Source organism: Osmerus mordax, chromosome 2 (assembly GCF_038355195.1).
Source record: "Osmerus mordax isolate fOsmMor3 chromosome 2, fOsmMor3.pri, whole genome shotgun sequence".
Lineage (NCBI taxonomy): Eukaryota > Metazoa > Chordata > Actinopteri > Osmeriformes > Osmeridae > Osmerus > Osmerus mordax.
This window is the reverse complement of record NC_090051.1, coordinates 18586907-18601778: the sequence shown is the minus strand read 5'-3', so window position 1 is coordinate 18601778 and position 14872 is coordinate 18586907. Positions and strand designations below refer to the sequence as shown.

Below are 14872 nucleotides of genomic sequence, written 5' to 3'. Positions count from 1 at the left end.
GGGGACATGGGTATCAGGTCTGACTGCAGGAGGAAGGGGAGGGGGGGCTGGCTGTTCCCTCTGGAGGGGGCCCCTCTGCCCTCTGCCAAAAACATGAGCGGTGGATTAGGACATCTGCAGTAAACAAACTAATGAAACCCCTGATGTGGTGTAGCAGGTCCAGTGTGGAAGGTCCAGTGTGGAAGGTCCAGTGTGGCAGGTCCAGTGTGGAAGGTCCAGTGTAGCAGGTCCAGTGTGGCAGGTCCAGTGTAGCAGGTCCAGTGTGGAAGGTCCAGTGTAGCAGGTCCAGTGTGGCAGGTCCAGTGTAGCAGGTCCAGTGTGGAAGGTCCAGTGTAGCAGGTCCAGTGTGGAAGGTCCAGTGTAGCAGGTCCAGTGTGGCAGGTCCAGTGTGGAAGGTCCAGTGTAGCAGGTCCAGTGTGGAAGGTCCAGTGTAGCAGGTCCAGTGTGGCAGGTCCAGTGTGGCAGGTCCAGTGTAGCAGGTCCAGTGTGGAAGGTCCAGTGTAGCAGGTCCAGTGTGGCAGGTCCAGTGTGGAAGGTCCAGTGTAGCAGGTCCAGTGTAGCAGGTCCAGTGTAGCAGGTCCAGTGTGGCAGGTCCAGTGTGGCAGGTCCAGTGTGGCAGGTCCAGTGAGGCAGGTCCAGTGTGGCAGGTCCAGTGTGGAAGGTCCAGTGTAGCAGGTCCAGTGTGGAAGGTCCAGTGTGGAAGGTCCAGTGTAGCAGGTCCAGTGTGGCAGGTCCAGTGTGGAAGGTCCAGTGTGGAAGGTCCAGTGTGGCAGGTCCAGTGTGGCAGGTCCAGTGTAGCAGGTCCAGTGTGGCAGGTCCAGTGTGGCAGGTCCAGTGTGGAAGGTCCAGTGTGGAAGGTCCAGTGTAGCAGGTCCAGTGTGGAAGGTCCAGTGTAGCAGGTCCAGTGTGGCAGGTCCAGTGTGGAAGGTCCAGTGTAGCAGGTCCAGTGTGGAAGGTCCAGTGTGGAAGGTCCAGTGTGGCAGGTCCAGTGTGGAAGGTCCAGTGTAGCAGGTCCAGTGTGGCAGGTCCAGTGTAGCAGGTCCAGTGTGGAAGGTCCAGTGTAGCAGGTCCAGTGTGGCAGGTCCAGTGTAGCAGGTCCAGTGTGGAAGGTCCAGTGTAGCAGGTCCAGTGTGGAAGGTCCAGTGTAGCAGGTCCAGTGTGGCAGGTCCAGTGTGGAAGGTCCAGTGTAGCAGATCCAGTGTGGAAGGTCCAGTGTAGCAGGTCCAGTGTGGCAGGTCCAGTGTGGCAGGTCCAGTGTAGCAGGTCCAGTGTGGAAGGTCCAGTGTAGCAGGTCCAGTGTGGCAGGTCCAGTGTGGAAGGTCCAGTGTAGCAGGTCCAGTGTAGCAGGTCCAGTGTGGCAGGTCCAGTGTGGCAGGTCCAGTGTGGCAGGTCCAGTGTGGCAGGTCCAGTGTAGCAGGTCCAGTGAGGCAGGTCCAGTGTGGCAGGTCCAGTGTGGAAGGTCCAGTGTAGCAGGTCCAGTGTGGAAGGTCCAGTGTGGAAGGTCCAGTGTAGCAGGTCCAGTGTGGCAGGTCCAGTGTGGAAGGTCCAGTGTGGAAGGTCCAGTGTGGCAGGTCCAGTGTGGCAGGTCCAGTGTAGCAGGTCCAGTGTGGCAGGTCCAGTGTGGCAGGTCCAGTGTGGAAGGTCCAGTGAGGCAGGTCCAGTGTGGCAGGTCCAGTGTGGCAGGTCCAGTGTGGAAGGTCCAGTGTGGCAGGTCCAGTGTGGCAGGTCCAGTGTGGAAGGTCCAGTGAGGCAGGTCCAGTGTGGCAGGTCCAGTGTGGCAGGTCCAGTGTGGAAGGTCCAGTGTGGCAGGTCCAGTGAGGCAGGTCCAGTGTGGCAGGTCCAGTGAGGCAGGTCCAGTGTGGAAGGTCCAGTGTGGCAGGTCCAGTGTGGAAGGTCCGGTGTGGCAGGTCCAGGCAGACAGTCCTGTGTTTCCTTCTCGCCTCTCTTCACCTCTCTTCTCTTTTCTTCTCCTCTCTTCTAATATATCTCCTCGTCTCTCTCTTCTCCTCTCCTGTTCTCTCTTCCCCTCTCCTCTCTGTCTTTTTATTTCTCCTCCCTCACTCTTCCCTCCCTTTCTCCGCTCCTCTCTTCTAGTCCTCCCTCCCCTCTCCCCTCTTTACCTCTCTCCTCTCCTCTGGTCTCCCACTGTGCTCTTACCCCAGCTGTCAGAGATACTAAAACAGTAAACAGTACCAAACATATCTCTCCCTCTCTCTCCTCCACTCTCCTTCTCATTCTCCTTCTCTCTTTTTCCCGCTCCCTCCCTCCCCCCCCCCTCTCTCTCTCCTTCTCTTTCTCCTTCTCACTCTCTCACATACACTTTCTCTCTCTCCTCTCTCTCTCTCTCTCTCTCTCTCTCTCTCTCTCAGTGTCTTTGTTCTAGGATTAATATTGACAGTGTGCAGCAGCATCTCTGCTGTGGTAACAATAGGATGTTGGGATGCATATTAGAGCGCTGGGCTTTCTGAAGCAGGGCTCGGAGGATGCCAGGATCCCATGAATAATGCCTGGATTTAAACACATAACAGACTAGCCCACATCCATTCAGTCTGTGGTGTGTGTGTGTGTGTGGTGTGTGAGAGAGTGAGAGTGAGTGTGTGTAAGAATCTGAGACGGAGAACCTATCCATGTTGTGTATCTACAGGGAGTGAGTTTAGGATTGTTCAGGATTTATCGCTCTCTCAGCCTGTACGGCTCCCCCCCTCCCCCTCTCTCTCTTTTCCTCACTCTGTGTCTCTCTTTCTCTTCCTCTCTCTCTCTCTCTCTCTCTCTCTCTCTCTCTCTCTCTCTCTCTCTCTCTCTCTCTCTCTCTCTCTCTCTCTCTCTCTCTCTCTCTCTCTCTCTCTCTCTCTCTCTCTCTCTCTTTGTCACAGCCCAGCAGCCCTGGGCACAGTCAGAGAGTGATGGGAGGAAACTAGAGAGAGACACAGAGACACTCAGAGAGTAGAACAGAGAGATGCGTGGATTATGGTTGATTAATTAATGGTTAATTAATCAACCATAAAGTTATTAGATGATCTCCATTGAGCACAACTGATTTGATTTGGAATGTGTTTGTGCAAGGTAAACAGTGTGTGTTTGTGTGTGGTTGTGTCTCTATGTGCATGCCGGGGGGAACGATGTGTGCGTGTGTCTAGTGTAGTGTAACTGGCGTGTGTGTGTGTGTATCTATTGCTGTGTAACTCGTGTGTCTTATGTCGTGTAACAGGTGTGTGTGTGTGTCCTCTCAGATGACCTGTCGGAGCAGAGTTCCGGCCGTGACACGCCCGCCAGCGGCTCGTCGCGCCAGGAGACCGAGGAGGGCAAGAAAGACAAGAAGAAGAAGGACAAGGGAAAGAAGAAAGACAAGACCAAAGGAAAGGAGAAGGAGAGGGGGAAGAAGAGGGCCGAGGAGGGGGAGGAGCCGGACAAGAAGACCAAGAAGAAAGGCTTCGGACTACTGAGGTAAGGCCTACTGGTGTGTGTGAGTGTGTGTCTACAGTTGCCCTCTGCAGTGTGAGGGTGTGTGTGGACAGGCCTGTGGCCTGCTAATGAGATGTGTGATTGGGGGCTGAACTGAGGGCATGCCAATGCCAGAGGCGTCGCTACGGGTACGGGCATCCGTCCAGGGCTCGCCTGCCCAGCCGAGCGTGGCGTGGCGGACGCCAGTGTGGAGGAGAAAGAGAGAAAGAGAGAGAGAGAGACAGGCAAAGAGAGACAGGTTCAGATTAAGAACCGGTGGAGGAAAGAGAGAGAGAGAGGCTGGAGGAGAGAGACATCGGGTAGAAGAGAGAGAGAGAGAGAGAGAGAGAGAGAGAGAGAGAGAGAGAGAGAGAGAGAGAGAGAGAGAGAGAGAATGGGTAGAGGAGAGAGAGAACGGGAGGAGGAGAGAGGGAGGTGTTAAACAGTGTGGGCTACAGTGGGCATCCATATGGCGCCCCCTCTCCATGTCACTGCTGTGCCAGCCTGCCCCACGGCGATACTGGAGGGGGGTTGATTGACTGAGTGTGTGAGTGTGAGTTGGTGTGTGTGTGCGTTAATATGAGCGTGGGGTCCCCTGGATGTGAAAACCTGTGAGCCAATTACAGTTTTAATGGTGCTAATGTGGCTGGCGCTGGGCTGGGCACTGGTCAGAACGGACACCGGGCACTAGAGCAGCAGGAGAGCAGAGATGGAGAGAGATAGGGAGGGAAGAGAGAGGAGAGAGGGAAGAGAGAGGAGAAGGGAAACCAGAGCGTTTGAGGTGTTGGGCCTGTCTTCTGCCTGAGCTCAGTCTGGACTCAAGGTCACGGTGTTTAGTCTGACTGTCTCCTGTCCCGGCTGGGCCGGGCTAATCCTGCTCCACTCTACTGATGGACTGCCTCCTCTCTTAACCTCTCACTCAGCCTCTCCCTTAACCTCTTCCCTCAACCTCTCTTCCAGCCTCTCCCTCAACCTCTCTCCCAGCCTCCTCCCTCAACCTCTCTCCCAGCCTCCTCCCTCAACCTCTCTCCCAGCCTCTCCCTCAGCCTCTCTCCCAGCCTCTTCCCTCAACCTCTCTTCCAGCCTCTCCCTCAACCTCTCTCCCAGCCTCTCTCCCAGCCTCTCCCTCAACCTCTCTCCCAGCCTCTTCCCTCAACCTCTCTTCCAGCCTCTCCCTCAACCTCTCTCCCAGCCTCTCCCTCAACCTCTCTCCCAGCCTCTTCCCTCAACCTCTCTTCCAGCCTCTCCCTCAACCTCTCTCCCAGCCTCTCCCTCAACCTCTCTCCCAGCCTCTTCCCTCAACCTCTCTCCCAGCCTCTCCCTCAACCGCTCTCCCAGCCTCTCCCTCAACCTCTCTCCCAGCCTCTCCCTCAACCTCTCTCCCAGCCTCTTCCCTCAACCTCTCTCCCAGCCTCTCCCTCAACCTCTCTCCCAGCCTCTTCCCTCAACCTCTCTCCCAGCCTCTCCCTCAGCCTTTCTCCCAGCCTCTCCCTCAACCTCTCTCCCAGCCTCCTCCCTCAACCTCCCCTTCAGCGTCCTCTCCCATCCTCCTCCATTTTCCTCCTCCCTCAACCTTTCCCTCGGTTCTTCCTCCCTGTGTGTCTGTTTGTCTGTGTGTGTGTGTGTGTGTGTAATGGGCCTTAAATTACTGTGGTGTTCCTGTTCCAGATGTGGCGAGAGCACTTGCTGTTCACGGAGAAGAATACATTAATCTGTCTTATTCAAGTCCCAGGCACGGCCCGTGTGTGTGTTTGTGTGAGTGTGAGTGTTTGTGTGTGTGAGTGTGTGTGTGTTTGTGTGTGTGAGTGTGTGTGTGTGCGTGCGTGTTTGTTAGAAGTTGATAGACTTGGTGAAAGAGACGTGACACTATATAACAAAAGACAATCAGCAACCAGCTAGTGCGTTCAGTTTCTCTTAATAGATCAAGAGATATATCAACATTCTCCTTACACACACACACACACACACACACACACACACACACACACACAACCTACCCAGTACTGGACACCAGTGTTTTGTTACTTCAGGGTCTGTTCTGTTGATGTGCAGCAACTGTAGTGTCCCTGTGCTGTGATTGGTGAAGGATCTCCAGGGAGGCATGTCAGAGCCCCAGGTGGTTGAACAGAACAATTAGAATGTTCTATGCCTACCTAACAGATGGAACCTAGTTAGTCCCTGGCAATCCTACACACACACACACAGACGCATACCTAATATAAAATGAAAAGGTGTGATCTTGATGTAGAACAAGATGTTAATCAAAGGTGTTATTCTGAAAATGTCCCTGTAGAAAGTACGAATGGGAAGTTGTTTCTGGGTAAAAGTCAAAACTAGTCCCTGAGTCGTTCCCTTGGCTGCAGAGTCGTTACCTTAATGAAATACTCTGAGGTTATTACTGTGATAGCTATCTATGGGAACGCTCAGATGCAATTTCATCTGTGAAACAGCGAGGCCCAAATCTCCAAAACAGAGAAAACTCTGTGAACCCAAGAGGACGCAAAACACTTCCAGACTTCCAGCAACTCGCTGCTTTTATCTGGACTATTATCTGTCAGCATTACATGTGACTTAAAAGTGAAATATTACATAATGACCTTCATTTAAGATAATTCTATTTAATTGGGGCACTTCAACGAGTCCCCTCTTTCTTCCTCTGCCACAAGAGCCGGTGTGAACGTATGGCTCCGGTCACTCCATTGGGGGAGGGGCTTATGTCCCCTGACGACAAGCTCCGCCCCCGTAACCTCCGAGGGCGGGCTTGTTGGCGCAGCGGAGCGTGGCTTTTCAGAAGGACTCTCATGTCGAAATCCAACACAGGTTTCTTTCCCATTCTGTGTCGGCTGCAGAGCCCAGCTGAGTAGGCTGAGTGGATAATGAAATGATGGATAGATGGATAAAATGGTGGATGGATGGATCCCCATTAGGGTTCCTGGACTCTCAGGTCTCCTGCTGCAACAGTTCCCAGCCCTCTGGGGATCTGTAACCTTCAGCCAAGGGAACCCAAAACACCACTCCCCGTCCAACACTGAGGAATGGGGTTTCAACGAGCCCAGACCCTGGACCTCAGGGCTGCTGTGATGGCACCTAACTTCCCAGTTAGTCCAGGATCAGTGGAGGCTCTCAGGACAGCCCAGGCGCACTGTACAGCAGCGATGGATCGTTAGCTAAGGATCATGCTAGTTAACTGGCGCTCTTCTCTCACTGCGGCCTTTCTTTCCTTCTGTGCCATCGGAGGGAGCGGAGTGTGTGTGCTCGTGTCACTGTGTGTGTGTGTGTGTGTGTGTGTTTCAGAAGGAACAGCGTGAGGCTGTTTAACAGATGACAGATGGGTAATTCTCTTCTCTCTGCCAATTAAACCCTGTTGTCTCAGAAGCCCGGGGAGGCTGCAGTGAAGTGACACACTCGTTAGGACCGAGTCTTCCTCCAGACCAAGAGGACATCTCTGGTCCCACAGTGGCATGACTTCACAAGGCTCAGACAGGACTATCATAAGCTTCCAAACCACCTCCACAATATCTGTTTGTGTGGGAGTGTGTGTGTGTGTTGTGTTTGTGTGTGTGTGTGTGTGTGACAGGCTGTGGAGGAGGTTCTAAGAGTCTTGTCCACAGTGTGTCTGCTAATAGACTCTAAATGGAGCTAGGAGGACACACTGCAGATGGTCCTCTTTAAATATTCCCTTTCAGAGCCCAGAGAGAGAGAGAGGGAGGGAGGGAGGGAGAGAGAGAGAGAGAGAGAGAGAGAGAGAGAGAGAGAGAGAGAGAGAGAGAGAGAGAGAGAGAGAGAGAGAGACAGGGGGAGAGAGAGAGGGAAGGAGAAAGAAAGAGACAGAGAGAGTCAGAAACAATCGCTTCGACTCTGGGGAGCTAGACTGTCTGTTAGCGATCCCTCCTTCTGTCTCCTTTCATCTCTCTCTCTTTCCTCTCCTCCTCCTTCTCGTCCTTCCTACTGCTGTTGCTTGCTGATTGACAGGACCCTGCTGAACCCATCACTGCCCTACTGACTCAGTCAACAGCAGCACTGTGGCAACACACACACACACCTCACTGGGCTGTCGGTGTTGTTTGAAACGGTCGGGGCTGCAGTGTGTTGGTAGAGATGGGGTAGTGTAGTGCAGGGTGCATTCTGGGAGTCCATATGCGGTGAAAGATTAAATGACGTTCATTACACCCCTTGCTCTTTTTCTCTCCCTCTCTCCGTCTCTCGCCCTCTCTTTCTTTTCATCTGAATCACCTGAGCTGTGCTCTGATAGCACTTCAATCACCCTGCTCTGATCCAGACAGAACCATCCTGATTAAGATAATGTTCTGAACATCAGAACCTGGAGGTGAACACTTGATTGTGCTGGCGAGGCTGAGAGTGAGACCATGAGAGAGAGTGCGAGTGCGAGAGAATGCATCATATCTTCAGCCCTACCGAATGATCAGTCTGCCTTTTTCTCATCACTACAGTACCTCATCACCATCACACACACACACATCTCTCATCCACTCATACAAACACACACACTCCCTGATTAGATAACAGCTCAAATTAGACATTTACATTTTAGTCATTTAGCAGACGCTCTTATCCAGAGCGACTTACAGTAAGTACAGAGACATTCCCCCCGAAGCAAGTAGGGTGAAGTGCCTTGCCCAAGGACACAACGTCATTTGACACGGCCTCGAATCGAACCGGCAACCTTCAGATTACCAGCCCGATACCCTAACCGCTCAGCAACCTGACGCTCAGCCACGTGACGTGGCTGGGGACCTCCTGAGGCTGGGGACCTCACCGCTCCCCAGCCTCCTAGGTCTAGCTAGCTTACAACCCACCAACTCCTGAAGTTGAACTTCTTCCTCTCTTGAGTGAGAAGTTCCGGAGTCTTCCAGAGTCTCTTTGCGTCCCTCGCTCACAGATCTGCGGCCAACTGTTAAAAAAGGAAGAAATTCAAAACGATGGGGACTCTTGAGTAGCTTTGATCTCCGCTCTGCTTGGCTGGGGCCCTGGGAAGCTCCATCGCCCAGTATTAGTTCAGAGTCATTTCTCTGCAGCCACGTGGGGATGAAAGCTCTCTGGTTCTGGGTCGGCTGACCCGCATGTTCTGAGGGTGAGGTTCCACTGCAGGGTGAGGGGGTCCCGACCCGGTCCACACAGAATCAAAAACCCCATGACAGTTGGGCGTTCTAACGCTATGGGATGAACATCACACACACACACACGCAATGCTCACATACACGTGCACACATACACACACGTTGACACACAGTGTCTGACCCTGCACTTCCAGGAATGTGCACGCCGGGCCAGAGACTTGGCCTTCGTAGAGCAGCAGAGCGATGATCCAGAACCAGCAGGCGAGGGAGCACAGATAATGAGGATGGTGATGGTCGCCGCGGTGACCTCCCCGGCCCTGCACTAATGATGCTGTCTGTCTGACATCCTGAGGTGTGAGACTGTCCTCTCCCCGTGTCCGTCTGGTCTGGCCTGGCCTGGTCTAATTGGCAACATGGCCAATGTTTAACAATAAGAGACGGTGTCTAGACTAAAGGGCTATTGATAGTATTGATGCTATTAGCCCTTCTGACTGTCTTGTCTGTTCCCTCCAGAGACAGACAACCATTCAATCAGCTAGTCAGGAAGTCCACTACAGTATGATCAGACACTCAGAGTTTGTTTATAGATGTTTGTTTGATCTTCCTAAAACGACATCCTTGTGCATTAGGCCACATATAGTATGCATCTTAAGAAACAATGCAATCATATCTCCTTAATGGGGGTCCTTGTTAAAGTGACTGTGAGCTTGATGCAAGTTAACGTGACCCGTCAATCATCTGTCAGTGTGTCGACGCGTTCCAGTTGGCGGGAGCCTCATGCATATTGATGAGCCGATCAAACCGGATTGGTCACGGCTCTCTCTCTCCCTTACCCTCTCCCTCCCTCTCTGTCTCTCCATCTGTGCGTCAGGGCTCCAAGTCGGGCCGGCTCCTGTCGTGCCTCCTGCTCGCTCCACCCAGACAGCACTAGACGAGTGAGGACTCAGAGAGCTGGCCTTTAGCTGGAGCCACATGGTCGCCGAGCTCTGAATGTGAGAGGCTGGGCAGCACAGTATGTCTGTGGCAGACATCACCAGAGTGGTGGCAAGGCCTTCTGGGATATCTGTCTGTCCAGACCCATGTCCGTCTGCCCCGCCAGCCCCTCCCTCCAGGCCCTAACCAGAATGTCCATCCCCCGCCCTCCAGACGCAGAACAAGCCCGCCCAGAAGGCCTGGGTCCCCGTCCCGAACCAAATGCTCAGCTCAAGAGACCACCGCCATCCGTTTGGCTGTTCTCAAGCCGTCACCCCCTCTGTTCTGTTCCTCTTCTCTCCCACACACACACACGCGCGCGCTAGAACACACACACCGAGGTACACGCACCTCGCACGCACAGCCAGAACAGAAGGACATTCTCTCTCTCTCTTTCGCTCTCTGCCATTCTCTAGTCGTTCTCTCTATCTCTTTTTTTCCTTCTCTCTCTCTCACTCGTGTCCTTTTTTTTCCAGGCACACGCACGCAAACACGCGCACACATTCACATGCCAGAACAGACATCCCTGACTCTGCCAGCCTCTCAACTTTAACATGTCGTCCCCGTCCCCCGCTGATGTTCTCCATTCCTCCGGCCTGACAGACAGACAGGACCGAGTCTCGGTACATAATTAGCAGGTTTGTCGGCGGCGGCGAGATGCGATCGATCTGCCATTACCCCCTTGCTGGTGACGGTGTGCGAGGACTCGCTAATGTATTCCTGACGCCCGCCCTGTTCTCGTCGCCGCCGCCGAGGTGTGGCGTGGCGCGGGGGCGGCCTGTGACGGCGCCGGCCGGCCGGGCGCAGATGTAACAGTGTTAGCTAACAGCCTTGCTGCTGTCACCACCTTGTCTGACTGAGCAGAGAGGAACACAACGTAGGCCTTGAACTATGGGGCAAACAGCCTGTTTTCCTCTCACCTGTCTGTCTGTGTGTGGGTGGGTGGGCGGGTGTACACCTGTGTGCGAGTTTGTGTGCGTGTGTGGGTCTACACCTGTGTGTGTGTGTGTGTGGGTGTGTGTGTGTGGGTGTACACTTGTGTGTGTGTTTGTATGTGTGTGTGTGGATCTACACCTGTGTGTATGTGTGTGTGTTTGTATGTGTGTGTGTGGATCTACACCTGTGTGTATGTGTGTGTGTGTTTGTATGTGTGTGTGTGGATCTACACCTGTGTGTATGTTTGTTTGTGTGTGTGTGTGTGGATCTACACCTGTGTGTGTGTACTGTAGGCCCCCTGTCCTTCATATTCCCCTTTCAGTTCCCTCCCACTGGCCAAATGCAGTACATCTGTTTGTGAAGTGCTCCATTGTGTGGTCTGGGAGGGCCCCCTCATGCTGGGGGCTATTAGGAGCCCCTCCGGTTCTGTTGGAGTTGTTGTCGGGCTGGGGGCTGCTAGATGAAAGGGTCAGTTATGTCTCCTGCTGTAGAAAATGCACCTCGGACGCAATTATGGCCTGAATGACCGTCATCTACTAGAGAGCTATTGATTGGCTTCCCCTGCCATTATTTCTGAGGCCGCTGAAAGGGAGAGTGTGTGTGTGTGTGCGTTTCACATGTGTGTGCATCTTTGTGTTTGTGTCTGTCTGTGTATCTATATGTGAGGGAGAGACGGCGAGAGAGAAAGGTTAAGCACCTCTTAGAGAACAGAGGAGGAGACTGTGTGTGGAGTGGCAGAGTGTTAACCTTCAGATCTATACTGCTCTAATGCCCTGCTCCACAGCCAGCATCCTGGGATCAATCTGTTGCTCGCCTTGCTTCCTCCCAGTCCTGCTGGTTTCTCCTGGCCCTTTGATGTCTCTCCGGGTCTTTAGTAATCTTTCCTGGTCTTAAGTGATCTCTCCTGGTCTTTTGGTGGTCTTCCCTGGTCTTTGTTGGTCTCTCTCCTGGCCGTCCCCAGTCTTGAATGATCTCCCCCTGTCTCTGGTGGGTCTCTCCTGGTCCTTCTGGGTCTAGCTGAGCTGGGGTTCAACATGAAGGCTGGTAAGCCATTGATTGGTCAACGGGAGTCCGGAAGCAGCCCTGGCCAGAAGCTCTCCGTGTGAGTGATCAGTGTGTTCTCCTTTGAGGCCAGAGGGAGGGACCGGTGTGTGTTCTGGCTGGAGGACAGGACTCAGGCCTCTTCCAGGAAGGGTTCTGACCTGTCATGGCTGACAAGACCAGGAAATGGAGATCAATAACGTTGTTTCATCTGCCAGAGACAAAGTGAGGGCGAGAATAGGTTGACTCAGTCAGTTCTGGACCTCGCTACCTCATAGCTCAGGAGGGAGATCTTTACTGGATGAGATCTTCGCTGGATGGGAATGTTTCTGGTAGAGACAGAGACAGAGAGAGACACAGAGAGAGAGAGAGAGACACAGAGAGAGAGAGACACAGAGAGAGAGACAGACAGACAGAGTGTGAGAGAGAGAAAGAGATAGGAACAGAGAAAGATGGAGAGAGGGTTAACATCTGTGGTGTTAACATCTGTTCTACCTCGACTATGACAGAGCCGCATCTCATTGTGTAATAATTAGAGAGTCTGCTGGAGGGGGCGGGATCTGCCAGATGCCAGTCAAGTGCAGAGAAAGGACGTCTTTGTGGTGTCACCCACTGATGTCACACATGTCAATCACACAGCCACCGTCGCCCCAATCAGATCCCGCGGAGGCGTGGCCAGGGAAGGCGGAGGGAGGAGGACAGAAGCGAAAAGAACGACAGCGCGAGTGACGTCTGCACTGGTTTCTCGGGGCGTTCATGCGTTCCTCTTGTCCACCTGCTCCTCCTATGACTGAAGGGCCTTCAAGTAATCACTCGTTCTTTTGCACGCACGTCACATGCTAATTGGTTGATTATTCCCCCAAGCGGGTTTTCCCGTGGCCGAACGCTAATCAGGTTGTGCATCCGCTCGCTAACGGTGCTCGGCTCGTGGCCCTGGATGTGTGAAGGTTAAACTGGGGTGGTTAGTGAAGACACAGGTGATGGATCTTCACCCCCGAGACTCCGCACCCATGTCCTCTGATTGGTCCATTCGCTTTCCAGAACTGGCACCCATTCGGTTGCCATGACAATGCCGTCTCATTATTTCTCCGGCCAGCGGGAGAGGTCAAAGGTGGCGTTGTGACATCATCGCCCCGCTGCCATCTCCCTGCCTGATTAGAACGGACGCTCGCTTCCTTCCTTTCACATGGCTTCTTGTATCCCTACATCTCTCCTCCTCCTCTTCCTCCTCCTCGTGCCCTGCGTCGCCCGAGCCTGGAACGTTCTTCCTCCTTCCTCTTGGCTCCTCCCTCTCTTCTCTCTGTGAGGGCGAGTTTGTCCGTGTCTCCCTGGTGTGCAAATTCTTTCTTTTCTCTCTTTCTTTGCAATTCTCCTCCTCTCTCCTTCTGTCCATGCCTATGGCTGTGTGATGTGTGTGTGTGTGTGTGTGTGGTGTCTGTGTGTGTCCAGACTCCCAGGACAGACAGTAATGAATATAGAGGGTCTGCTGGGAGAGATAATGAAACCAGCCAGGCTTCTCTCTGGTCTGCAGGTGTCCTCCGCAACTACTTTCCTCTCTGTCTCCCTCTCTTTATCTAACTATCTCTCTCTCTCTTTCTCTCTATCTCACCCTTTCCCTCTGTCACTCTATCTCTGTCTCTCTCACTGTTTCTCTCCCTGTCTTTCTTTCTGCCTGTCTTTCTCTCACACTTTGTCTCTGTCTCGCTCTCTCTCGCTCTCTCTCTGCCTATCTCTGTCTTTATTTCTCTCTGTCTTCCTTGCTCACTCTCTCTACACCCCCTTTCTGTCGAGTTAAGAACTGCTTCTGTGTGTGTGTGTGTGTGTGTGCGCGCACGCGTGTGTGTGTACTGTACGGCATCCCCTGCATCAGCAGGGATCTGTGTAGCCTCAGCCAGCCTGTTGACCCTCTTATATCTCAGACTAGGGATCTACTCTGGGCTGTGTGTGCACTGGAGGCTGGAGACTTAACCCTTTCACTTCAGCTGTTTACACACACACACAGACACACACACACACACAGACACACACAGTGGTTCAAGGCATAAGCCTGCTACTACAGCTGTTTGCAGGGGGATCTACAGGCCAGTATTAGACGGAGAGATGTCCTGATTTGTCACACCGAGGAGAGACACGCTCACGGAAATACACACACTAACAGCAGGAGGTTGGAAAACTGATTAAATTAGTAGAAACCCCTCTCTCACCTCACAGTGTGGATTGGCCCTCGGGCTAGTCCACTGGGGGGAGGGGGAGGGGGGGGCGGGGTTGAGGAATGAGGGGAAGAGATGTAAAACAAAAAAAAGAGGGAGGGGCTGAGAAAAGAAAAGGGTGAGGGAGAGGGGAACAGAAGGGAAGGGAAGAGAGAGAGGATGAGAGAGGGAAACACAGCAGCATCGCTGGTACACTGCAGGTAGCTCTAATTAGGAAATAAGAGAGGAGTTCTGCCCCTGACACGCACACACACACACACATACACACACACACACATGCACTCATACACTCCCTGTGTTGGCAAGAAAGAAGGCCTCCCCAACCCTATTAAGCATTTCAAACAGGCCTCCGTCCCCAGACAGCACCACAGAAGATAGAAGATTGTTGTTGCTCTTTGCCTCTCACAACAACCACAGAATGTTGCTTTTAATAATGCAGCCTTTTATGAGCCCCATGCTGATGCAGGAGTGGCTGTGAAACATGAAATAAATATGAATCATGTAAAGGTCAAGGTTCAGATGTTGGGTCATTATATGTTTAGTAGGTTTAAACGCCTCTAATGGTCAGATCCTCATCAATTAAGAGGGGGCCAGGGGGTGTATAGTAGCCTATGTTATTTACATTTAGTCATTTAGCAGACGCTCTTATCCAGAGCGACTTACAGTGGTACAGGGACATTCCCCCGAGGCAGGTAGGGTGAAGTGCCTTGCCCAAGGACACAACGTCATTAGCAGTGTGCAGGTAGTCTCGGTGGGACCTGACCCTCCTGTCCGCGGTGGAGCCGGACTAATGACAGGGCTGACAAGCTCTGCTGGGCGAGAATGCAGCCAGGCCAGGATTAAATAGCAGCCCGCTAACCACATAAATATAGTAATTAAGTTACATAGAGAGGGAGAGGGAGGGAGAGAGGGAGAGAGAGAGAGAGAGAGAGAGAGAGAGAGAGAGAGAGAGATATTCAGGGGAATATTCAGTATTCGGTACTCTCTTCAGTTTATTGACAGTGAGTCTTCTTCAGCGGGCGTCTAGAGGGGGTTCTCGAACCCGGCTCTCCGTCAGAGGTGACGTGTGGAGGCCTGCACTGTGTGACCAGACCGCGTGTGACCGGACCGCGTGTGACTGGACCGCGTGTGACACAGCGGCATACTGCGTGTTCCGGCTTGAGGCCCACGTCCGTCAGGGTGATGAACAGTGTC

General features: G+C 53.1%; 1 protein-coding gene across 4 annotated transcripts in view; it reads left to right on the top strand.

Annotated features, from left to right (window-relative positions):
* pard3bb (par-3 family cell polarity regulator beta b) overlaps positions 1–14872 on the top strand; it is a 74078-nt gene that overhangs the window by 20367 nt on the left and 38839 nt on the right. For all 4 annotated transcript variants that reach the window (XM_067257638.1, XM_067257623.1, XM_067257631.1 and 1 more), the window contains one exon: positions 3231–3444. In XM_067257638.1, coding sequence (XP_067113739.1) covers positions 3231–3444 — 214 coding nt within the window. The remainder of the gene's footprint in view (positions 1–3230; positions 3445–14872) is intronic.